Source organism: Trachurus japonicus, chromosome 2 (assembly GCF_045865225.1).
Source record: "Trachurus japonicus isolate A0001 chromosome 2, Traja_1.0".
Lineage (NCBI taxonomy): Eukaryota > Metazoa > Chordata > Actinopteri > Carangiformes > Carangidae > Trachurus > Trachurus japonicus.
In genome coordinates, this window is record NC_140908.1 from 3485268 (window position 1) to 3510836 (window position 25569).

Consider the following 25569-nt stretch of genomic DNA (forward strand, 5'->3'; position numbering starts at 1 on the left):
CATGAGAACATGATTGACTTACATTAGCCTTAAAGCAGAAGTAAGTGGTCCGGTCGTTTTCGCTAATGCTGCGTTCCAGGCAGGCTTTTGAAATCGTAAATTACAGCTTCAAGTCACAACTTACGACTTTGTAGCGTTTCAGGCAACCCACTCGTGTTTTTCCGACCTGTTTTACCGGTGAAAGTCACTATAACGGCCACTCGTAACTTCCGACCGGTGAACTCGTACCAGATCAAACTGGTACCACTTCACGGTCGGAAAAATCCGAGTTTCCTTGAACGCACCATAACAGTCCTCGTCCCTACGTCGCCACATTCACGGCGTCCCTTGGCTGCACACACAGCCCTGCATGCCGTTCTCTCTCCTCATTGGATAAAAACTGTAGGATACGATAAATGTTTTCTCCTCGGCTCAGAGCAGAGCAGAGTGACTGACAGACCCGTGTTTCAGTCCAAACACTCTATGTAAGTGATTGCTGTCTGAAGATATAACTATTTAAGACTTATATTAACACAAATATATCACTTACTTCTGCTTTAACTCACTGAGGCTGGTCATAAAGACCGCATAACCGCACAGGGCAACCTGCTCGATGGTATGCTGGAGCATATTGGCTGGGCGGCCGACCGGGAGATCTCCTGGTCGGCCTGACAGCCACTCCTCAACTGATATATATATATATATATATATATATATATTTCAACTCTGAGCGCTCTGAGCGCCGTGACAAAAAAAGGAAACTCCGACAGCTTTTTTCCGAGCTCCATAGGATCTGAATGGAAAGTAGACGGTGGACACGGCCCCTTTGCATATATAAAGAGAATGTATTCTATGAAATGTCAGAAGAGGTATTTTTTTCACGGCACCCTTGACGCAGTCAGACGGCACCCCAGTGTGCCGCGGCACCCACTTTGAGAAAGGCTGGTCTAGATAAGTTCCTGTCTAAGGACTCAGAGGTCGGAAACTTTGAAAGAAAAAAAACACAGACACAAAGTCAAAATGTAAAACTTTTATTTATAAACCAATGAAATGTGCTTCAGTCCATCTGTGTCTTCTAACTCAACAAATACTATCATCAACTTAACAAAAAAAACATGGCAAAACAAAGTGGTGCCAGAGCAGGCATCATCACAGACACTGGTTTCATTGGTCTGCTGTGCAGAAAGACAAAGTCTAACTGAAGCTTTATAACTTGATTGTGGAAGGTTTGGGGGTGTGGACATGGCAACAGGAGTTTTCCTCTGCAGTAAAGCAGTCCAATTACTAGGAAGTAAGTGAATAATAAAGAAAGAAAATAAAGAAAGATAGTATTGAAGTAATAAATAAAGACAGAAAGTAAGTAAGAAGCAGAGGCAAGAGGGAGTAGAGGGGGAATGTACAAAAACAAAACGATGCTTATTGCGAGTTTGACATTAGTTGTAGTCACAGACTACTTACAGGTGCAGTGCTACACAGTAGACAAATCAGTCGCATCCTGCTGCTCTGTCAGGACTGGTGTGGTGCTGCCTGGCCGCCTCCAGCAGGGCTGCTGCCTCGGCCGGGCCCATCTGCTGCACCATCTTGTGGAGGGCGCCGTCTTTGTTCTGCAGAAGGGTGAAGGGGCGGTCTAATTCCTGGATGGTACCACTGTCCAGCACCTGAGAGCAGCAGAAAGAAGTGACAACAAGCATCAAGTTCACCGTTCAATATACAGATGGCAACAGACCAACACACTGAACTAAAGAACTAACACTATAGTTTGTTCACTTTGTACGTCACAATAAACCGGTATGTTAACCACTCATTTTTAATATTGCCTTGTTGAGATTTCTATTCTAGTAGTAGAGGATCTGTTATCAAATACCTATTAGGATTTTAGTTATATGATGATACGTTTCACTACACAACACTCACACCCTTCCATGTTAAGAAGGTCACTGAGTGGTCTTCAGCCTGCTGTAGGAACCATTTTGGCTTTTATTTTGGTGTTTTATTTTGGTAAGCTTCTGTCAAAACAGGAAGTCATGTAGCGCACAAGGGGCACAGCGGTTTATCTGAACAATTGGCAATCAGTGCCAGGTATTGCTGATCGAAGCACACAAGTTTTTGACCATGCTGTGTCGTGCCGTGCCTTAAAATAGACGTTGGTTTGTTGTTTTATTAAGAAGTTGGATTTTGTGTAGTTTAAGATCATGAATAAAAACATATGTGTTCATCAGTGGAACCTTGTTTGGACATTATCCGTTGATCAGCAACCATGACTTTCTTTTTATTTGGGTTTGGGAAGAGGACGGTCACTACATCTGCCATCCCTGAACTAAGATTGGTGTCAGATCCCTTAACAGCAGAATTCAATTCTTAAAAGGTAATAGAAAAAAAGGAAAAAAAATCCAGAGCACAGAAGGTTCAAAACATGTGACGAAGGTGCTGTTTGGTGGGAACATTGGTCAAAAAAGGAAAATCCAAGGCTCTCTTCTTCAACAATAAAAAGCCTTTATTTTACAATGGCTATATCAAGTAAAACATTGGACTTGATATAGCCATTGTAAAATAAAGGCTTTTTATTGTTCTTAAAAAGGTAATATTCTTCATTATTTGTTAACTATTAACCGATATTTAATGGTAAAAGTTATTTTTAAATAGAGTCAGATTAAATAAATAATTACTTTACTTTGACAAAACCTCATCTTAACACAGGAAAGTATCTCAACTGGGGAGATATTGATACATACTCTAAATATTTCCTCCCCTACACATGTCAATGGCACAAAAACTACAACAATTTGTGTAAGAGACTTGTGCACGGTGCGTTGGATCCCTGTGACGTGGCAGTGATCACATCTATTGGTTTTGTGGATGACATCGCTGAGACGACTCACCAGGATGCGGTCGCTGTCGATGATGGTGTTGAGGCGGTGAGCGATGGTGAGCACGGTGCACGCTCTGAACTTGTCCCGGATGGTTTTCTGGATCAGCTCGTCAGTCCTGCACGCACACACACACATACTGTGTTAACCACAAAGTCCATATATTTTCTATGAAAAACTTTCTTTTAGCCACAATACACACAATTATTTAACGAGAGACACGCAGCTGAAGGTTGTTTTATTTGTTTATATTTTTATTTTACCCAAACATAAAACTATATCAACCAGGAACAGGGTCATCTACAGAGCAATGAAAGAATGGAACTCACTACCAAGTTATATTAAACAAGTAAATAGTATATATGCTTTAAAAAAAGCTCTAAAAGAATATTATTTAAAAATGAACTTCCATTAATTGTGTTTAGGTACTTGATATATGGGTATTATAAATATATGGGTTATTGATTATATATTATCATTATAGTATTATATAGATAGTGGTTATAGTAGAGTCAATTCATTATTTGTGGAGGGGTATTATTATATTATTATATTATGGAAACCTGATTGGAGCTGTCTTGTCTTGTTATTTTGCTGTTGTGTTGGTCACGTAGCGAATGTATGTCATGTTAAGGTATGCTGTATATTGTTTTGTATTTGTCAGAGACACCACATGGCTCCTGGTTCAGGTCTTCAGTACCTGGGGTCCACGTTGGCCGTGGCCTCGTCGATGATGAGGATGCGGTTCTTCCTCAGGACGGCTCTGGCCAGACACACCAGCTGCCTCTGCCCCACGCTGAAGTTAGAGCCCGACTCGGCCAGAACCGTCTCCAGCTTCCCCGGCAGCTCCTCCACCACCGACTTGAGCTGCACCTGCACACACGCACACACACAGAGGCTCAGCGAGGAGAAGATGAGGAGCTTTATATCAAAAATTAAAACCTATCTCTCTGCCTATTTACGATACGATACGATAAACTTTATTGTCCCATTCAGGGAATTTGTCTTGGATTCTGTAGCTGCGCCATAAATACCTTGATGGCCACAATAACAAAAAACAATACACCTCAGCCATACCAACCCTATTCCACGGCCCTACCAGCAAAGAAAAATAAAATCTTTGAATTTCAGAGCGTTTACTGTAGATTAACTGTATCATCCCACTATTTTTCTGCTCTTTGTCCTCTACTAGGGATGTAACAATATCAAATTCTCACAGTATTACAATACCTCAGTAGCAAGCCCAAGATATTTATTGCAGTATGCAGTAAGGCATCATGATATAAAAATCTCACTATGATAATACCACAGTAGCTCCACAGTACAATATGTATTCCACTATCCATAAGTCACCAAGAAGAACATTTTGGTCAAAAATAAAATCTTATCTGCCTTTCTCAATCTCTCCCCTTACTCCTTACAGCACAACTTTTAAGACCCAGACATCAAAATTCAAGACTTTTTCAAGTCTTTTTAAGGTATTATTTCCAAATTCGTAAATTAAATGCTTTCAAGACTTTTAACGAGCCCGCGGGAACCCTGTCTTCATCACGCTGCCGGGACACCTGCCTCATCCAGAGCTCTCCACAGGTCTTCATCAGAGTGCTGGTCGAACGGGTCCAGGTTCTTCCTCACGGTGTCGGTGAACAGCACCGGGTCCTGAAGCACAGAGGAGGTCAGACACACACAGTTTCAGTTCAACTCACAGAAAACATCAGAATTAAAATGGTAAAAAGAGTGGAGAATAATTGTGTCTGTAGCCAACACCACAATAACAAGCTGTCGGCACACACACACACACAAAAAAACCCACGATAGAGTGTCCTGTGGAGATTTACAAGGGATTGTTGTGTCCCGGTGGTGAAGCGAGGCAGAACCACCGGAGCTGCCATATTTTGTCTATTGGTACGTGTTTGGGAACTATAAAGATAGTGAGCCTGAGAACATCTTCAGTTCACTCACCCACTGACCGTGTGCTGTTCAGTTGTATGTGTGTGACTCCGTTCATGAATGTTTATTAAAACTCAAGAAAGACAGCCGACGTGTGAAACTTTTCTTTTTAATACTTCACTGAACCAAGAGAACTCATTTTTGCCACCACACAGGAAAGAGGAGAGGAGCTTTCCTAAATTTGAGATTCCGATATCTGCGACCTGAAGGTATTGGTTGAGTGGGTGTGTAGAGATAACAAAACGTCTTATGGATCTATTGTTCAGTTCTGTGAGGTTAGGTGAGAGAAGACCTAAGATTTTGGAGGCAAGGTGCGTGACGCGTGTTAATTTGGTCCTGAAAGCATGGTGTAGAAGCATTATGGAGCAGTAGAGAAGAATTGGGTGAAGAAAAAAAAGCCCGGACGTCACATATCTACCTGAGGGATGATGGACATCTTCTGGCGCAGGTCGTGGAGGCCGATCTCTGAGGTCAGGACGCCGTCGATGCGGATCTCTCCCTGAGGCTCCGCCAGGCGGAACAGAGCCGAGACCAGGGAGCTTTTCCCCGCTCCCGTTCTCCCCACGATCCCGACCTGTTGGCGGAGGAACACAACACAACACAACACACAGGAGAGTTCAGTCGTCACCTCCTGGCAGACAAAACCCACAGCTCTGCTCTCGCCGCCGGCCCGACGCTCCTCACCTTCTCGTGGGGATGGAAGGTGGCGCTGACGTCTCTGAGGACCAGCGGTCCGTCGTCGCTGTAGGAGAAGTTCACCCTGTCGTAGGACACCAGCCCTCGGCTCGGCCAATCGGGAGACGGCCGCGTCTGGGTTTCCCACGGCGCTTCGCTCTTCAGCTCCGTGTACTCCACCACCCGCTCCACGGAGGTCATCTGAGGAGACAGCAGCGTCCGTGACTTCGTGCCTTCTCAGACTGAACAGACTGACAGCCGGTCGGGGGGCTCGGCTTCTCACCATGTTCTCCACCTCGGCGCTCTGCCGCACAGTCCACTGGAAGTTTCCTATCAGCGTCACAGCGTAGGTCAGCACCAGGCCCACCGCTCCGGCATCGAGTCCTGACACACACAAACACACACACGGCGCTGCTTTTACCACAACGACTCCTTTCCCCAACATCCTCAGTGATAAACTCAGCCTCAATCAACAGAAACGCTCAGAAATATCATCACCACCGATCATTAGCGGAAGAATCTATCTCTGATCTATCTATCTATCTATCTATAATTGAATTGCAGATAAGAGCAGCTTAGTTTTTTTTTTTCTTTCTTTTCTTAGAGATGTCTAAAGTTGCAGGAAGAAAACGCCACAGCTCAATATTGGACGACTTCGAGTAAGTGTTAATGAGGACTGATGGGAACATTTATGGGATGCAACTAAAAAGGGAAAAATCCCACAAATTTGGAAGTTCATCTTCAGAGGTCTCACGGAGGGAGAGATTCTCCTAATACCCGAAAAACTAAAACTAAGACTGGTGAAGCCTTGTCCTCTGACACCAGAAATAGAAAGAGCAGCTCCTCACCGTCTCTGAGTAAGATGCAGCCAAACGTCGTTAAGGTGATGAACACGGAGCAAATGCTGTCGAGGCGAAGTGCAAACCAGCGGGACGTCATCAGGAACAGGAACCAGGCCTCTGAGAGCAGAAAGACACAGAGACAGAGAGAGTTGACTTTAGCAAAGGCTGCAGCTCAGCTCTGGAAGCTCAAACAGCAGCTGAGAGCGGAGGAGAACCTGAGTGCCGGTCCTGGTGAGCATCGAAGTCTTTCTTCAACCTCTCCTCGGCTCTGAAGGCTCGGATGGTCCACAGGCCCTGAAGGGACGAAGACAGGTGGGAGAAGACGGGACTCCGAGCTGCAGGGAGACGAGACGGACACAGTTTTTTTAAATATTCAAACCCGTTTAGCGCGGACGTTAAAGGGATAGTAGCATTTTTTTAAAGTGTGGTTGTATGATCTACAAATAGCCTCTAAGTACTTTAATTGCAGTAGAAGACTCTCTACACTCCTCCCGTTAGCAACGCCAGCCCATAGCCCTGCCCAGAGATTTACAACATACAGTGTTGTGAACAGACCCAAAGAAACGGCCTATTTTCGCGGACTAAAAAAGGTTTTATCTGAAAAAAAAATACACAGTTCCATATAATTTTTTCCAGCCCTTCAAAGTGCAGGAAAAACACAGTTTTTATTTGGACCTAACCAACTCACGTATCCCTCCGCCCAGGATTAGCATCCGCCGATCAGCAGTTGGTTAGGTCCAAATAAAAACTGTGTTTTTCCTGCACTTTGAGGGGCTGGAAAAAATTATGTTATAGCGAAAAATGGAACTGTGTATTTTGTTTTTCAGGTAAAACCTCTTTTAGGCCGCGAAAATAGGCCGTTTCTTTGGGTCTGTTCACAACACTGTATGTTGTAAATCTCTGGGCAGGGCTATGGGCTGGCGTTGCTAACGGGAGGAGTGCAGAGAGTGACAGTCTTCTACTGCAATTAATGTAGTTAGCTATTTGTAGACCATACAACCACACTTTAAAAAAATGATACTATCCCTTTAAACATTTTCGCCCTTTTCACAACGACGGCACATACTGGTCGACTCCAGACGTTTGACATCTCGCGACGTGCTGAGGTAGAAGCGTCTCAAGTACAAGAAGAGTAAAAGCAGCGGGACGAGGGGGATGAGCATCAGAGGGATGACCGAGGCCGCCACCGCCACCACGCCCAGATTCTGTAGAAATAACTAACACACAGGAAAGCACACTGTGAAAAACCTTGTCCGCTACAAAAAAACGTCTGAAAGCAGAGAATAAATGAGGTAAAATGTCTGACTTGGTAGAAGTCCACGAAGGTGATGGGCAGCATGGAGTCCATCTGACCGATGTCTTTGGAAAACCTGTTGAGGATTCTTCCTGCAGAGCAAAAGCAAATGAGTCCGACACACAGCAGCCTCCAGCGTCTGCACAAGTATCCACCAGTTCATAAAAAGTCCAGTCAGTCCAAACAAATCCCGTCATTCCTGTCTCCTTTCCTGTCCTACACAAGGTCGGACATGCTTTTATTTTCTCCTCCTGTCTCCACTGCTGTTGTTAACGCATCAGTGGATGATGTGTCCACTGATGACAGCTGCTGATAACCAGCAGCATGTGATATGAACACAACACGCTGCATTACCTTTCCAAGCCTACTCACCTCAAAGAAATGTATCCTCTTTCTTCCTGTAAAAGGGATAGTTCAACATTTTGGCAAATTGGCCCATTGATATAATCCCTATAGTTTTAGGAGTAGGTTCGTTACCTTGAATTGTCGGTGCAAGCTATTTTATCTATTTTCCTCAGCTGTTGTTAACATTTCCATGTTTCTCACATTCTCTGTTGTAAACTGTTTTCTTGTCTGTAACAACATCTGTTGCACGTCTGTCCGTCCTGGGTGAGGGATCCCTCCTCTGTTGCTCACCCTGAGGTTTCTCCGGTTTTTCCCTGTTAAAAGGGTTTTCCATGGAGTTTTTCCTCAGTCGCCATGAGGGTCTAGGGCAGAGGATGTTGTTATGATGCTATGTAAAGCCCTTTGAGACAAACTGTTTGTAAAAACGGGCTATACAGATCAAATTGCCTTGCTTTGCCGAAGCAGAGCTGTGAGCTGCTCAGAGCTATGGGATTTCTTGGTTGGATTGCTCTGCTCCGTCGTTCTAAAAATAGCTTGCACAGACAATTAAAGGTAACGAAGACTATAGGGATTTTGGCAATGAGCCAATTTGCCAAAATGTTGAACTATCACTTCTTGTGTTAAACAAGAAGCATTAGAAATATACTATATAAATAAAATATTGTGATCTATGCTGTATTGATTTTTTCTCCACCCTGGTGTCTTCTGGTGGTTACCAGAGAGGCTCAGCTCAGGTTTTCAGAGTCACGACTCCTCAGTTCAAAGTTCATATAAAGTCTTACCTATGGGGTTGACATCAAAGAAGACGACAGGCGTGCGGATGATGGCGCTGAACATGCTGTTGTGCAGCGTTTGAGCGGCTCTGACCAGCCCGTGGAAGATCACCAAGCTCCTGGCGTAACCGAAGACCACGGCCACCGCTGTCAGAGCTGAAGTGAAAACAGCGGACAGCTCTTTAACACACGATCCGTGGACTTCTTTTCCAGAATGAGGGAATAAATTAGCTCCATAAAATACTATTAAATATCTATACAGATGTTTACCTGAGTAAATGCTGAGGTAAAAGGTGAGGTTGGACTCTTGATCTGATGTGTGAGTCGCATTAAATCCATCTTTAACGCTGACGGCTGTGACCGTGCTGTTAAAGTACATCTCTCTGGCCCTGTCGGACAAAACATCGGACACTGAGTTAGGAAACAAGAAGCATAAAAGAAGCATAGAAAGAAAAGAGGCTCCTCCATCTACGTTCTACTGAAGTGAAGTGCTCACCAGTAGACCAGCCACCAGTCCTGCAGAATATACGCCGCCTATGAATGGAAAGAGTTCATGTAATCATATCTTTTTCTTTCTTTACTTTTGGCTACCTGGGTGTTGTTTGTTTAATTACACACGCTGAGTACTAATTTGAATGTTGGGTACTTACCTCAGCTACCATGCTGAGCAGCACTATAACCAGTAAAACCAGAACGCTGCAGCCTGCGGTGAAGTATCTGAGATAAATGCGTCTGCCAACATCTCCCTCCGCACGCGCCTCCTCTGCCGCGCTACAAACCGTTTCAACCTGCAACACAAGTTGTCATTCATGATCCACAGCAGTGATACTCAGGTATACTCAGTATACCCACTGAAAATGCATAAATATTTCAGTATACCCAGTACAACAAAACTATCTAACTAAAGTAAATCATGTCAATGGTTCTCAAAGTGGGAGGGTTGACAAGCGGGTCCCCAACTTTTTCTTGAAATGTTACCACTTTTTCTTAGAATTTTTTTCAGGAATTTTATCACTTTTTTAATTATTGTTTGACTTTTTTTTTTATTTTTCAAGAAATTTTACCCCTTTTTGTATTATTGTTTGCCCCTTTTTTTGAGAGAGAGAAATTTTGTCACATTTTTCTATAATTTTTTGAGAAATTGTACCACTTTTTTTCTAAAAATGTTTGCAAAATCTTACCACTTTTTCTAGAATTCTTTTGAGAAATTTTACTTTTTTTTTTTTTTTTTTACTATTTTTCTTTTTTATAAATTTTACCACTTTTTTCTAAAAAATCTTAAACTTTTTTTGTTATTTAAAAAAAAAAAAATATTTTCAGAAATTTTACAATTTTTTTCTCAATTAAAAACTTTTTTTTTTTTCTTTTTTTTTGGGGGGGGGGGGGGTTTTTACCACTTTTTTCAAAAAAATCTAAAACTTTTTTTTGTTTATTTAAAAAAAAATCTTACCACTTTTCCCCAGAAATCTCTCTAAAATCTTCCAAAAATGTACACCTAATTTAAACGTACATTGATAATTTGTGTCAATTTTGGGCTCCTTGATGTAAAAAAGTTTGACAACCACCAGTAATAAAAGTATGAACAGTTTACCCACCTAAAAATCAAATGTATACCAGTAAAAGCAGTATACCCACTACAAAAAATTAGACTACACCACTGATCCACACACCAGCCAGAGAAACATGAAACCTGAGTTGCTCGTTGTGAGGATGTACCTACAGGAAGCTGGTCTGTGCCGTTGCTCTCCGGCGGGAGGAGGCTGCTGTGGGAGCCGTGTGACCCGTGTGATCGCTGCGTCCTCTGGCTGTGTAAGGACCGTTCCTCCGGGTCGGTCGACTGGGCCAGTCGCTCCTGCTCCTCGTTGCTCCTCAGCAGAGACACCGCGTCCAGACCAGAGGAGCACAGCTCGCTGTAGCTGCCCTGAGCCATGACGTGACCCTGAGACACACAGGGAGAAACACGGGAGTGCAGAGAGCTTTTAGGGGATAGTTCTACATTTTGTGAAATTGCCATACATGACTATAGGGATCTATAGTCATAGCAGTAGGTTTGTTACCTTTAAAGGTACAACGAGGAGTTTCTGTTTGGTTATAAAAAAGTCTCACGTTAATGTGGATGAATCTACGCTACCCACACTTGTTAATGGCTCCATTTTTGATAAATATATAGTTTTGTCTCTATGGTTATTTTGTTATTATTAGTGGTGGTGGAAATGCTGGGCGAGCCGACCAGCGTTTCCTTACTTTCGGTTTTGTGGCGAGTCATGAGAATAACGCCGCGGAATCGCCGTTTATGGTGGGAACTACGACGGTATGTGATCGGTCCAACCTCTGACTTTAATTCTTGATGAATGAAAACATGAGTCTGTCTTGCGCCGGTCAAAGAATTTTACGGTGCGCGGCGCGCGGAGGCTCATAAATGTAGTGTGAAAACGCTTCGCTTTTCCAAAACTCCTCGTTGTCCCTTTAATTGTCAGTGCAAGTTATTTTTAGAACGGCGGAGCAGAGCTGCAAGCTGCTCAGAGCTACGCTACGGAGGCTCATGGGATTTCTTGGTTTCCCTCATCAGATTAAACTCAGCAAAAGTGTTAATCAATTTAAAAGTAAGTTTAGAAAAGGAGTGTTTGAAATGTATAGCAGGGAGGAGGAGAGATAAATGATGTAAACTAATGTGATGACTGTGGGGGGGGAGGGGTTTTGAAGAGTGACCTTGGGTTTTGGTTGTGTGTATGTGGGTTGTCTGGGGTTGGAAACTGATAAGCTTTGTTTCTTCCATCCCCATTTCAAACAGTGTTAGTTGTTGTTTGTCCCGTTCGATATTTGGTTATATGGTGTCCTGTGGATGTTCTTGTTATGTTGTATGTGAGATATAATTTTTGTTTGGTTTGAAATAAATATGATCAATCAATCAAAAACTGAAAACTACTACTCCCTTTTGCTGCTGCTGTGTGGACCTGCTTTTTATGTATTTGGCTCTGTTGATTTTGACGCCTCTGGTGTGTTTCTGAGGATCTTTAATATTGTCCGTATTTTTGGAGTCACCTTTAATCTTCACATTCTCCACTTCAAGCTGAACAGAAACTCTAAACGCCACAGCTCAGCTCACTGACTGACTCCCCACATGTGCCCTCTGCAGCAAACTCAATGCTCCGTCTTTCTGACTGAGTTTGGATCTTTCAGTCTGTCACACTGACCTCCTTCAGCACCATGATGTGGTCGGCGGCCCTGAGATGCTGCAGCTGGTGGGTGACCAGGACACGACACTTGTTCTCCAGCAGGCCACAGATGCACCTGAGGGGCGAACACAGGAGCCGCGTTATTCCCAGTCGGCCTCTGGAAACATGACGCACTGGCTGACGGCTGTACATCTGCTGCTTAAAGGTGCATTGTGTAGGAATTCCTCCCATCTAGCGTTGCGGTTGTATATCTCAGGCAACTCAATTGTATTTTTCATCCTGCATTCACGTGAAATCGGGCAGACGGCAGACGGACGACAGCCGCTGCACGTAACGGCATAAACAAGCCTCTATGTAAACAAGTGGTCCGTCAGCACGAGGCAAAACAACACACGTGACAATATGTTGTCATGGCGATGTGGTATTGTTTACCTGACCCACGTTTTACCGGCTTTCCCTGGACTTCTGTGACTAAAATGACATCTGGTTTGTTAGCGACGGCCGTCTGCCAGACTGCAGGTGAATGCAGCTTCAGTGTAACGCTCCATTCCTCCTCACTGCGTTACCGCGGTGACTTTTAACAGACGCCACCTCCACCTGAGCCGACAGCTCCGGTGTCTCCGCTGAGTTTCCGTGGTTTCCTACCGTCACGCTGCCACTGAACGTAAAAACATGGAGACACCACATGGCAGCAGCACCGAGCTTACCCGCTCCATGGAGATATGAATGATATGAACGGCTAATTCAGAGCTGAAAGGAACACTTCACTTTGTTGATGGGGGGGATTACTGGTTAATGAAAAACATACTGAAGAACCAAATAATCGATTTTCGTGAATAGATAACAGGAGAAATTACACGATGTCCCTTTAAGTGGCACGACGAGCCATCATCATCACACTCACTGTTCAAAAAGATGTTTCCCGACCTCAGCATCCACAGCGCTCAAGGGGTCATCCAGGAGGTAGATATCTGCATCCTGATACACAGCCCTGCAACACACACACAAACACACATGTAATGCGGAACAAATTAATGTAGAAAAAGACTGTATTATAAAATGTATACATTATATTCTCACTACAAGTCGCTCTTCCTACCTGGCCAGGTTGACACGAGCTTTCTGTCCCCCGCTGAGTGTGGCCCCTCGGTCTCCGATCGGGGTCAGGTCTCCGTCTGGGAGCAGCTCCATGTCCTGTCCTCAAACACAGAGAAGGGTTACGACAAAACCGACATTTGTGCACGTAAAAAACAAAACAAAACAAAAACAGACAAGAAAACACCTCTGACCTTCTTTAGAGCACAGGCCCTCAGGACTCGCTCGTACTTCTGGGGGTTCAGCTGCTTCCCAAACAGGATGTTGCTGCGGATGGTTCCCGGGAACACCCAGGGCTGCTGGGATGCGTAGACCAGCTGACCTTTGACCTCCAGCAGTCCCGTGTCGTGGGGCAGCTCTCCCAGGATGGCGCTCAGCAGCGAGGACTGGTGGCAACACGGATGTTACGAACAAGACAGTGGCCACGTGAAAAGTTTCTCCATTGGCCTGAAGCTGAACTATTTCAAACAGGTGTAATGTTGAGAGGATGTACGGATCTTTTTTTTCCAGAAATGGCAACACTTTATATTAAAGGGATAGTTCACCCAAAATTCAAATTGCACTTTTATCTACTCACCCTCATGTGGACTAAGGGCTGGGAGAAGTTTCAGAGTCCTCCGTGGCTTCTCTGAGTTACAGGGGGTCTCGGTGTAGCAGTGCATGTCCATATAACGGTTGCAAATGGATACCAACTGTCTTCGTAACAAAAAGACACACCAAAAAACATCCAAATACCTCCATGCTGCTTGTATGTAATGTCAGTCTTGTATTGAAGCCCCGAAATGCGAAATTGTCCTGAAAAAAATTAAATAAGTCTATATTTCAAGCTTGTTTGTAGCGGAAGCTCCTCTTCCTGGTCCGTCCAAATCTCGCGAGAGGTATTTGGATGTTTTTTGGTGTGTCTTTTTGTTACGAAGAAAAGTGGTATCCATTTGCAATGGACATGCACTGCTACGCCGAGACCCCCTGTAACTCAGAGAAGCCACGGAGGACTCTGAAACTTCTCCCAGCCCTTAGTCGACATGAGGATGAGTAGATAATGAGGGCAATTTGAATTTTCGGTGAACTATCCCTTTAATATATATGTATTTCTGTGATTGTAAGCATCATATTGTTTCTTTTCAATAAAAATAATTGGAAAAAACAAACAAAAAAACAGGTGTAATGACCTTTCCAGCGCCCACTGGTCCGATTACAGCCAGGAGCTGGTGTGGCTTCACCGTGACAGAGACGCTTTGGAGAGAGGGAGCGTCTAAATTCTGACAGAAAAACAAACAAAGCACACATATTTAGATTTAACCTGTCACTCTGAGGATTATGCATGAGTGAGAGTTTAAATATTCACCTTGTCCCAGTAGCAGGTCAACTTCTCAATCTCAATGGAGCTCTCCTTCTCCTCCTCATCGGGCAGCGTCAATGTTTTTCTTACCACGACATCCAGCAGGAGGAAATTCTAGGGAAAACAAACATTCCTTAGAAACCTAGACAGAGCAGCGTGGTTGTATTTTAACTTTCTACACTGACTAACTCTACTGCTCACTGTGTCAAGAGTCCCGGGAGCTGAGTCATGTTTAACTCCCACACAGCAGCAAGCACTGAATGTTGGCATAAAGAAATATTAATAAACTAAAATATTACACTGTCAATGTAACGTTTCCGCTCGTATTCCAACAAGTAGTGTCTATGTTGATACCTAGATTTACTGTATTAATCATTTTAAGAATGAAAAACCATATGAGTGTAGTTTTTCATCCTAGACCTGGTTGATAGGATATTTTCCTCCACATAAGATGGTGCTGACTATCCCCTTGTGTCACTTTCAGCAGAAATTAGTGAATAAAGAAAAATTAAAAGCATCTAAAACAAACAAAAAACACAAAGATATGCACACAGTTTTTGTGTTCAAAGTGCAGTACAGCAGCTCCTGTCAGACATCACAGGCTTTGTTATAGTTTACTGTAAAGATACACTAGGACCATGGTTTATATGGTTATATGCTGTATATTTTCTAGGAACTCACTGTGCAGTAAGAAACATGTGAGCAGACAGAGTTCTAGGAAGTGCTTAGGTAAGTGTGTTAATAATTGAAAAATATGAGGTCAGCCGTTTTCAACTTCAACATCGCCCAGATGAATGTATTTCTGTGGCGGGAGTAAAACTGTGGAATAGCACATAACACCATTTAAAAATAGATTAAAACATAGTATGATAGAAAGCTATGAACAGGATAGATTAATTGGGTGTTGATTGCAACTGTAATACTGTTTAATTATCTATTTATTTTATTTTTGGCTACATTTGTTAATTATTGGATACTTGTTTCTTTCTATGACTCTGAAATCATGAAGAGCTCTAATGGATTTAATGGAATATTGAATTAAAGGGTCGGCATCTATAAGCTAGATAGCTTCAGCCTGCACCTTTTCGATCTATTTATGAACTAGTTGAACGAATGATGGTATTATGGAAGGTTGACGGACTGTGATTGATGCTCAACTGTAAATCATTTTGTGTTAAAGATCGAATAAACTACTACTACTCCTACTACTACTACTACTAAAAATGTTTACCTGCTTCATTTCATATCAGAAATACTCTGTGATTGAATTCATAAAAGTACCAGAATCCTCTGCACGCTGACGGCCGTCTCCGACAGCTTCTCCACCGCCAGAGGGAAGAAGAGCGTGACGGTGAGCTTGATGGTCCCGTAGAGGGACACGGTGACGAACACGCTGCTGGCGGTGATGCTGTTGCCGAGGAGAGCGTAGACGGTGAAGGTGATGTAGACGATGATCTTGCTGCTGGCGAAGAAGGACGCCATGTTGAGTCCTCGCAGGTAGGAGCTGTTCAGTATCTGACCGATTTCTTTCCTGGGGACGGACGACAACATAACGGAGAGAAGTGAGTTTGGTGAAATGAAGCTGCAGGTTTTTGCAGAAAAATGTTGTTTGTACGTAGATGACTGAGTAGCATTATGAACACTCTGCTTGTACTTACATCACTACAAACTACTGCAAAGTTCTCCATGAAATAAAGAGTTTCAAACTCAAGTATTATGTTGAGTTCAGAAAAATGCTCCTGCACACTGTCTCACTCTCAATTAATTTATTAAAGCAACGTTTCGGTCAAAACTATGACCTTCATCAGGCATATGGAAAACATTTCAAACATGATTCATATATATACAGCTCTGGAAAAAATGAAGAGACCACTCCCAAAATGATCAGTTTCTCTGGTTTTACTATTTATAGGTATGTGTTTGAGTAAAATTCAATTATAATTTTTTTTTCTACCGACAACATTCCTACCAAAATTGAAAAGAAATATTGTCATTTAGAGCTTTTATTGGGTGAAAATGACTAAACTAGTCTAAATAACAAAAATCTCAAGTCTTTTCAGACCTTGAATAATAATAATACAAAGAAAACATGTTCATATTTATTCCTAAACAACACAGCAAGAATATTTTAACTCAGGAAAAGAAAAGAATGACTGTCATACATGTAGAGATGCTTTTATGAAAGTGCTCTCTTATTTGTTTCAGAAAAAACTAAGAGACCACTTTCACAAATGTTTCTTAAAAGCATCTCTACATGTATGACAGTCATTCTTTTCTTTTCTTTTCTTTTTTAAACACCAACACAAACACAACTCATTCTACTTACTTTAGAGGAAGATTATAAAAACCACTGCTGGGATTAAACACTGACATTATCCCACAAAAACTGATTTATAAACTATAAAATATTCTTGCTGTGTTGTTTAGGAATAAATATGAACATGTTTTCTTTGCATTATTATTATTATTCAAGGTCTGAAAAGACTTGATATGTTTTGTTATTTAGACTAGTTTAGTCATTTTCAGCCAATAAAAGCTCTAAATGACAATTTTTTTTTTCAATTTTGGGAGAAATGTTGTCGGTAGTTGAAAAATTTTGAATTTTACTCAAACACATAGCTACCTATAAATAGTAAAACCAGAGAAACTGATCATTTTGGGAGTGGTCTCTTCATTTTTTCCAGAGCTGTACAAAACTAGAAAGGAGGGATATCCAGAGCGTGTTTTTTTTTCAGCTCTGGATATCCCTCCTTTCTAGTTTTGTATATAGAATGTTGGCTTTTTATTTTGATATCATAGCCCCTATATCTGTTGTTGTTTTAAAAAACTAACAAATAGAACTTTTTAACAATTGGCATAGCTGCCCCTATTTATATACAGCATATCTTTGTGTCTTGATATGGTTCTCTTTAAGAATGTCTTTATAAAATGTTTTATTTTTTTTTACATTTTCTTACTCATCTTGTTATACTTTATGATGTCATAACAGTCCCCCTGATTGGTCAGTCCCACCAGGAATATATGTATAGTATATATATGAATCATGTTTGAAATGTTTTCCATATGCCTGATGAAGGTCATAGTTTTGACCGAAACGTTGCTTTAATAAATTAATTTAGAGTGAGACAGTGTGCAGGAGCTTTTTCTGAACTCTGTATTTTGGGTTAGGCCCTTCTCCTCCTACGCACCTGCATCTTCAGGTGAGCTGAGACCCTTCACTTGCTTTTGAAACTCAAGTATTATAAAACACAGTTGGAGCATGACTGAAACTAAATTTTTATCTTTTATCTTTCCTGTGTGAGACTGTCGGAGCACACCTGGGTGCCGGCTCAGATGTAGCCGTGTTATATTAAATGTGGAGCTACAGCATGTGAAATATTCCACCCAGACCTCTGAGAGGCCTTAGTGCATTCCTCTGTTCACATGAAGAGTCCTCGGGCACACAGATAAAAGGTCAGCTTGCATGGGAGATTCACTGAAGGTATTCTTTTCTTTGAGTTGACTTATTACCCCAACACAGTCATTCCTATTCAAGCTCCTAGTTGATGTGTAACTGAAGATGCGTTAAAGTGACACTAAGGTTTATTATGGCAGACCTTCAAGCTGTAGCATGTTGTAAAAGGTGTTTCTTTTTAACCTTCATTGATAACTCAGTCAACGCCACAATAAAAGTCTATATGTCTGAATCTTATCTGTTCCTCATGATAGATATTTATTTGATCCTCACCGTCTGACCTCCGTGACCAGAGCGGAGAACGGTTTCTCCCAGGCGTACATCTTGATGATCCTGATGCCGGACACTACTTCGTTCATGATACGAATTCTGTTGTCAGTGTAGACCACCGTTTTGCTCCTGCAACAAAAAAGAAAAGAAAAGAAATGAAAAGCCTGCTTATATCCCTACATCAACCAACCAACAAAGCTGCAGGAAATATGGCCTCCACAGTCTCATCTTCCTGCGTTATAACATCAGAAGGTGTATTTTACGTAATATTGAACACATTACATGTAATATTATGACTTTATTCTCGTAAAGCTATGTCTTTTTTCTTGTAAAGCCATTACTTTATTCTTGAAGTCTGTGAAAAAATGTTTTCCATCGTAGTATTTGCAGAACATTATGTAAAAAATGTTGCCACTTGTTGTGCCACACACAGTTATTAGTGGATGAATTTAAACCCCTTACAATACAAACATAAATCGATCAATAATCCAATAATTAACTGGGTGTGTTATTTGAAAAAAAGGACTACCTGAAGATGCCAAAGAGCTTCCCAAACCAGGTCTGCACCGGGATCATGAGGGCGACCACCGCCATGCCCGCCAGACACGTCGCCCCGATCTCGTACCACAGGAAAACGACGATCACCGCGGCTTGTAGAGGCCCCACCCACAGGTAGTGCAGATTGAGCGTGATCTACGGAGACAATGTGATATATTGAACCCTGGTATGTTAAATCTTCTGTTTGGTGTGAGGATGAGAGGATGAACATGAGTTATGGTGAAAGCCTGTAGGATAACATCTGAGAAACATGTGTCGTACCTAATTACTTAATTGCCTTAATTGGTGAGATTGCCAGAAGCTTTAGAAGTCAGTATGAGATAGTAATTAACCTCTGGACCAGTGGTGTAATCTTTCATTAATATTTGAGTATACCCACTACGGCAAAACTATCTAACTATTTGTTTATTTATAGGTTCCCCATGAGCTGAAGTCATGACATTAGCTATTCTTCCTGGGGTCCCCAATACAATTTAAAAAAAGAAAACATAGTACATACTCACATTCATCGCTGTTACAGATTACTGTAACACCTCATCATATACACAAACAGCAAATATAAAATATATTATAAGGTACAAAGAATACATCATACATCACATTACAGTACCACAACAGTTCAACCCACAAATACATTCCTATAATACATTATATATTTCTTACTCATTGAATTTTCAATTTATTTAAATAGTCTTTTACTACCTTTTTAAAAATATGTTTTGAGTTAATATTTTTGATATTATTAGATAATGTGTTCCATCCTATAATGGCTCTGTATATTACAGTATGTTTTTAAAAGTTTATTCTTGGTTTAGGTGCCAGTAAATGATCATATCTTGATTGTCTGGTTGGATATTTATTGACATTTCTGGTGAACACTATCTGATCTGAGAAATATTGTGTTTTGTTTTTTTTACTGTTAATCAAATTCCTCATAAAAGTTAGGAGACTTAATTTTAGTCTGTCTTCAACCAGAAGCCATGATAAATTCCGATGCATTTTTAAGATATTTGCATGCAGTGAACAATTGAGAGCAATCCTAGCTGCACTACAGTTTCTATGTGATACAGGTATGAACAGTGCACCCACCTAAAAAGCAGTAAACCCACTACAACAAATCAGACGGCACCATCACTGTGTGTTTTTTTGTGTTACCTCATCAAAGCGATTCACATCATTTGAGAGGAGGTTGACGATTTGTCCGGTGGTGGTTTGTCCCATGGATTCGCTGCTGAGCCCCAGACCCTTCCTGTATATCATGTGACACATGGCCACCCGCATCTTCATGCCCGTTCTCTGGACGTGGTAGTAGTAGAGATGCTGCAGGATCGTCAGGCTGAAGGTGGACAGCGACATTGCGGCGGCGTAGACGTACACCATGCAAAGACCCCTCCGGTCGTCTGGGTCGTAATTCTCAAAGTACATGATGATTTTCCCCAGAAGAAGCGGCTGGATCACTTTGATGGCCTCCTTTAAGATGGAGAAACACAATGAGATCTGTCAGAAGTCTGAAACTATGCGATACGATACGATACGATACGATACGATACGATACGATACGATGCGATACGATACGATACGATACGATACGATACGATATATACGATTTTTTTACTTTATTGTCCCGTTCAGGGAAATTTGTCTTGGACACTGTAGCTGCTCCATAAATGCCTTGAAGGCCACAATGACAAAAACAAAACAAAAAAACAAAGAACAATACACCTCAGCCATATCAATCCAGCACACAAGACATAACAGCATTACACATATCCCATAACATAACACATATTGCACACATCCCCACAACATAGCACATACATACACCTCATAAATTCACCATGGTAAGAGAGCACAATAAGAATTATTGCACAGACTCGTGACTGTGATGAACAAGAAGTGAATTCGACCTCTCTGACTGTCTAAACCACCTAACACAATGAATTTATGTGAACACATGTTAAAGAAAACACACAGGTAAGTCTGCAGAACATACCAGGGAAAACACAAACAGGCCAGCCACTGCGTACGACCTCCCATAGCACTGAACGAGCACTCTGGTCAGGTTTGGTTTGCGTAGTTCCTTTGTGGCCTTTCTGACCTCAAGGTCCCAGAGTCTGTAACAAACCACAGACAACAACACATCGACTCCACGCTGTCAAACAAGAAACACTTTGTTGGCTGTTACATTTTCTGTGCAGCGCTTCAGGTGACTGAACATAGAAAGCAACTGGTGTTTTTGCGATTACTGAAAGCCTGTAGGATAACATCTGAGAAACATGTGTCGTAACTAATTACTTAATTGCCTTAACTGGTGAGAGATCGCCAGAGGCTTTAGAAGTCAGTATGAGATAGTAATTAACAGTGGTGACAGTAACGGAGTAAATTTACTCCAGAGGATTTGTACTTTACTTGAGTATTAGATTTCTTTGGTACTTATTACTCTTACTTGAATACATTTCCAAGACAAATATTTTTACTTTTACTCGAGTTAATTTCTAGGAAGGCTGAAAAGTACTGGTTACTTTCAGGTCTTTTTCTAAAATCCTATTGGACACAAGCTGTGTTTATCAGAAGGAAACCCTAACCCCTAAAAGCAGCACATCAGTGCAGCTGCTTTCAAAGAGTTCATTCTCAGAAACAAGAGTTAAAAGGTCCTTACATTCATTTAGAAAAAATTATAGTAATTCATTGATGTGAAAAATAAGAAATTTACTCTTACTCTTACTTTTACTTAAAGTAAAAATTAAAAGCATGTACTTTTGGATACTTAAGTACCTTTAAAAGCAAGTACTTTTTTACTCTTACTGGAGTAACATGTCGACTGAGCTACTTTTACTTGTAACGGAGTAAATTTTGACCAGTAGTATTTGTACTCTTACTCAAGTACTGGGATGGAGTACTCTGTCCATCTCTGCTGACACGTTGGAAGACTCTTGTCATCTACAAACCTGCATCCACGGTGTAAAACTAATTCAATTTGGTTTAATCTGATCAGTTAGTCTTGTCATTTTGTTTTCTCGGCCACTGAATCTTCTTCACACGGTCCAATCAGTCACTTATGACGGCAACAAATCCCACAGATGAACAAACTGGACAAAGTCAGAGGGACTCACTCATCCGTTTTTTGTTTTGTTTTGGGGTTTTTTTCAATGCAAGGCTGTTCAAAATAGCAACAATTGTGTCACGTCTTTTGAGGATACACCCTGTTATTTGCAGCGGAGTGGGTCTTCCTCCTGTTTCTGCTTTGTTAAATGTCTGTCGTCATGGTATATTGTTTGGGAGTGACGCCATGACGACACGGCGCATTACCTTTGCAGCTGCTTTCCAAGAATCTCAGAGCGATCCTCTGGAAGAACGCTGTACATGTCACTTTCCTCCAGCCTCCGCTTGCGGCCGAGGTGGAGCAGCTGACTCAACCAGCTGAAAGGGAGAGGTTGATCCAGTTACACAGGGTGAAACAATAACATGACACAAACTCAAACTGTGACCACTGAGAGGCAATTATTCAACATGTGTGTTGAGCTTTTAATTAATGATTCACCTTAATTTGGCTTGAAGAGAAAGATGGAAATAAGATTATCCAATTGTGTACTTGTCTGTGTGTGTGATACAGTAATGATCGGCCTCATCAGGGACAATGATGTGTTTCTATGAAGGAGGAGGTCCTGATGATAAGAGCTTTCAATGGTAATATTACACTTTGCATGTCACTACTGTGGATAATGTCAGCTATAAACAGTGCCTTCATCTTATCTTAAACTGCATCTATGCATCTCTACAGTGAGGAGAGCTCCTACTTTATTTTTAAAGCTCTTAATGGTCTCGGTCCCAGTTACCTATCTGATTTGCTTTTAACATATGAACCTTCTAGAACTCTCAGGTCTTCAGGCAGCGGCCTTTTAATTATTCCAAAAGTTGCGAACAAAACATATGGCGAGGCCTCATTTTATCATTACGGCCCACGCCTATGGAACCGACTGCCTGAGGACTTGAGGAGAGCAGATAATCTGGACATTTTTAAAAGCAAACTGAAGACCTACCTTTTCAGCCTTGCTTTTAACTGACTCGTACTATTTCTATTATTCTGAAACATGCATTTAAATTTAATCTATCTTATTTCCTTATTTATTTGTTTACTATTATTATCTTTTTTATTTTATTTTAATTCACCCATTCTTTTCTCTATTTTATCCCACTACATCTGCTTATTTTTACCTAGTGTCTTTCTGGTCTTCTCTTTTTATCTATTTTACCTCATTTGATATAGTATCTCTCTTATCCTCTCATTTTATCTATCTTATTTCATTTTACCTAGTGTCTTTCTCGTCTTCTCAATTTTATTTATTTTACTTCATTTTATTTAGTGTTTTCCCCACTGCAAATGAGTGAGTATTAGATAGCGTTTCCCCGATAAAATCCAATGTTCTAAAATGATTGTGTGAATGTGTATGTGTTTGCAAATCTATGTATGTCTCCCTAACATGTGTTCCCTATGTCTCCCAATATGTGTCCCCTATATTGCTTGTTTTTAACATGTAAAGCACTTTGAGCTGCCATGGGCATGAAAAGTGCTATACAAATAAAGCCTGATTGATTGATTGATTATCTTTATGTGCATACCATTGTTATTTGCATGAAGAGACACAATCAATCAAACTAGAGGCAGTGTCACTTGTGGGTGGGCTGGCTCTACAACTGCTGCTTGTTGTAGAAACAGCTGATCAAAATAAATAAATAATAATAATAAGTTAACAGTAAACGTACATGCTTGGGAGAAGTGACTTTGCATCCAAGTCGCAACAGATGATTCACGTTTTAAGAACCAAGTCCCTAATTAACAAGCCACGTTTTAACAGCTTCAATCAACCAGCTTTGTACTTTGATGTGTGCAGCCAGCCATCCAGCAGGAACCCTGTCATCGTAGATTTGATGTATTCACGGACAGGCGGACATTTCAATTATGTGGCACCCCGCGTGTTTTATCTCCACGCCGCGTAATCCAATAGGATACTGCAATAATTCAATCACTTACCACAAAAAGAGCCGTGAAACGCAGCCTGCATTTGCCAGCGGGTTGTGTTTGCCGTCTGCCTTGGAGGTCTTCATAGTTTTACTTGTCTTTATTAGGCTGCCAGCGTCCAGTCCAGCACCGCTCCGGAGACACAACTGTCCGTGCGCTGCGCTCCGCTCCGCCGCGCTGCGCTACGACGCCTCCATTTACCACATGTGTGTGTTAGGTAACACCGTGGGGGGGAACGGCCAATAAAAGTTTGTTGGAGTGACGATCAGTGTGGAGCCGTCTGCCTTTGAGTTGTGAAGCACCCGGACTCTTCAAAGCGCATTTCCCCCTCATTGTGACGTGTGGAGCCTGGATACTTCAGCTGTGGGGGGAGTTCGCTCACTAACAAGTATCTGCTTCAAACTCTTATTAGTGGGCTGTATACACGCTTTAATATGTTTATTGCACTGTATTGTTAAAGCATTGCTACTGCTATTAATGCCATTACTGCAACGATCAATATCAATGTCAGTGTTATTAATGCACGTAGTTCGCTGCATCTTGCCTGTTTTGCTGTGTATTTTGTGTTTAAAACGTTTAAATCTAGTTGGAGCATATCTGTGCTGAGCTTTCACAGTCTGCATAAAGTTTAATTATAGCACAGGCGCGGACATAAAGGCTATAAAACAATGTAATAAAAAAAAAACGTGCCTCACACTCTGTGAACTTGTGTAAACGTATATGTTGTGAAAGTTCATTAGCCTATGTCTCTCTCTTGGAAGTTATCATTACTTTGTTGACTTATTTCCTGAGCAGCACTTGAAGGCAGCGTCTGTACAACATGTTATCCCCACGCCCAGCCATAAACGCACTAATCACGTGCAATAAGCTATGGTAAAGAGCACAGTCACGTGGAGTGGAGCCAGATTCCTCTTTCTAGGGACACACTACGTTTACATCATCGATTTTGGCGTCTAATCAGACTCCGTCCATGTCCAAGTTGACATGCAACACGCTTCATTTCTCTGGATGGATCAGTTTGCGTCTGGATGATGAGAAGTGAAGTGGGTCACAGCAGCAGGTCTGTTACACTGGTGTCATATGACCACTGCTACACAACAAGAGGGTGGCCTGACCTTTGACCCAGAGAATTCATGGAATCTGACTACACACATTTCCGTATGGGTACATTTGGCAATGTCAGCAAATTCATATTAACAGTGGTGGACAGTAACGGAGTACATTTACTCTTTCTTTGGTACTTATTACTCTTACTTGAATACATTTCCACGACAAATATTTTTACTTTTACTCAAGTTAATTTCTAGGAAGGCTGAAAAGTACTCGTTACTCTTTTTTCTTTTTTTCTAAAATCCTATTGGACAAAACGTGAAAATAACAATTGCTGTCCTCTTATGATCCCATTCATTTTATTAGTTGTTATAGGTGTTTCTGCAGCTTTATAGAACATTGTGGTTCTAAAAGCAGCACATCAGTGCTAGAGTCGACATGTTACTCTTACTAGAGTAACATGTGGACTGAGCTACTTTAACTTGTAACGGAGTAAATTTTGACCAGTAGTATTTGTACTCTTACTCAAGTACTGGGGTCGAGTACTCTGTCCATCTCTGTTAATTGGTGAATTAAACTTACAATAACACGAAAAGGTTTCCAAATACATCTGTATCGTTTGCAATGTAAAGTACAATGAGCATACTAATGACTTGTTCTTGAGGGCAGCTGCATTGAAATTTCTAGATTTGATTAAATGTATAAAAACTGTACAAATTGCCTATAGGACGAAACATAATCAACTACCTGTTATTATACAAGGACTTTTCTGTGAAAGGGAAAGTGCCAAGAAGAGATATGACCTTCGGGGTCAACATAAACTGGCACAGCAGATCACAAGAACAACCCTTAAATCTATGTGTGTCTCAGTTTGTGGAGTAA

The 25569-nt window shown here is 41.5% G+C and overlaps 2 protein-coding genes across 3 annotated transcripts in view; one reads left to right on the plus strand and one right to left on the minus strand.

Annotated features, from left to right (window-relative positions):
• znf513b (zinc finger protein 513b) overlaps positions 1-25569 on the plus strand; it is a 179990-nt gene that overhangs the window by 54271 nt on the left and 100150 nt on the right. The gene's annotated exons all lie outside the window — the stretch shown is intronic.
• On the minus strand, positions 1438-23919 carry LOC146990599 (ATP-binding cassette sub-family C member 4-like). Of its 2 annotated transcripts, none has more exons than XM_085795658.1 (29): positions 23650-23919; positions 21927-22037; positions 20611-20731; positions 19773-20087; positions 18589-18752; positions 18063-18188; positions 15617-15866; positions 14342-14449; positions 14166-14255; positions 13191-13382; positions 13001-13095; positions 12806-12892; positions 11920-12016; positions 10446-10664; positions 9376-9513; positions 9222-9259; positions 8996-9114; positions 8735-8881; positions 7620-7699; positions 7380-7530; positions 6529-6648; positions 6320-6430; positions 5755-5855; positions 5481-5672; positions 5215-5370; positions 4416-4505; positions 3547-3719; positions 2859-2964; positions 1438-1637 (listed from the first exon to the last, which is right to left on the minus strand). In XM_085795658.1, exons 1-29 carry the CDS (start codon positions 23721-23723, stop codon positions 1464-1466), a joined length of 3945 nt encoding a protein of 1314 aa, XP_085651784.1. In that variant the 5' UTR covers positions 23724-23919; the 3' UTR covers positions 1438-1463. The 2 variants fall into 2 exon arrangements, with proteins under 2 accessions (XP_085651784.1, XP_085651793.1); XM_085795667.1 differs by having other exon boundaries at positions 3547-3713; positions 4410-4505.

What these genes read in the sequence shown, in the direction of transcription:
- LOC146990599 (XM_085795658.1), bottom strand. Translation starts at nt 23,723, where the DNA reads ATGAAGACCTCCAAGGCAGACGGCAAACACAACCCGCTGGCAAATGCA. An exon ending in TGACCTGCTACTGGGACAAG is followed by an intron (nt 14,256 to 14,341) that starts GTGAATATTTAA and finishes TTTTTCTGTCAG; the next exon opens with AATTTAGACGCTCCCTCTCT. An exon ending in GACTGGTGGCTGGTCTACTG is followed by an intron (nt 9,115 to 9,221) that starts GTGAGCACTTCA and finishes TTTGTCCGACAG; the next exon opens with GGCCAGAGAGATGTACTTTA.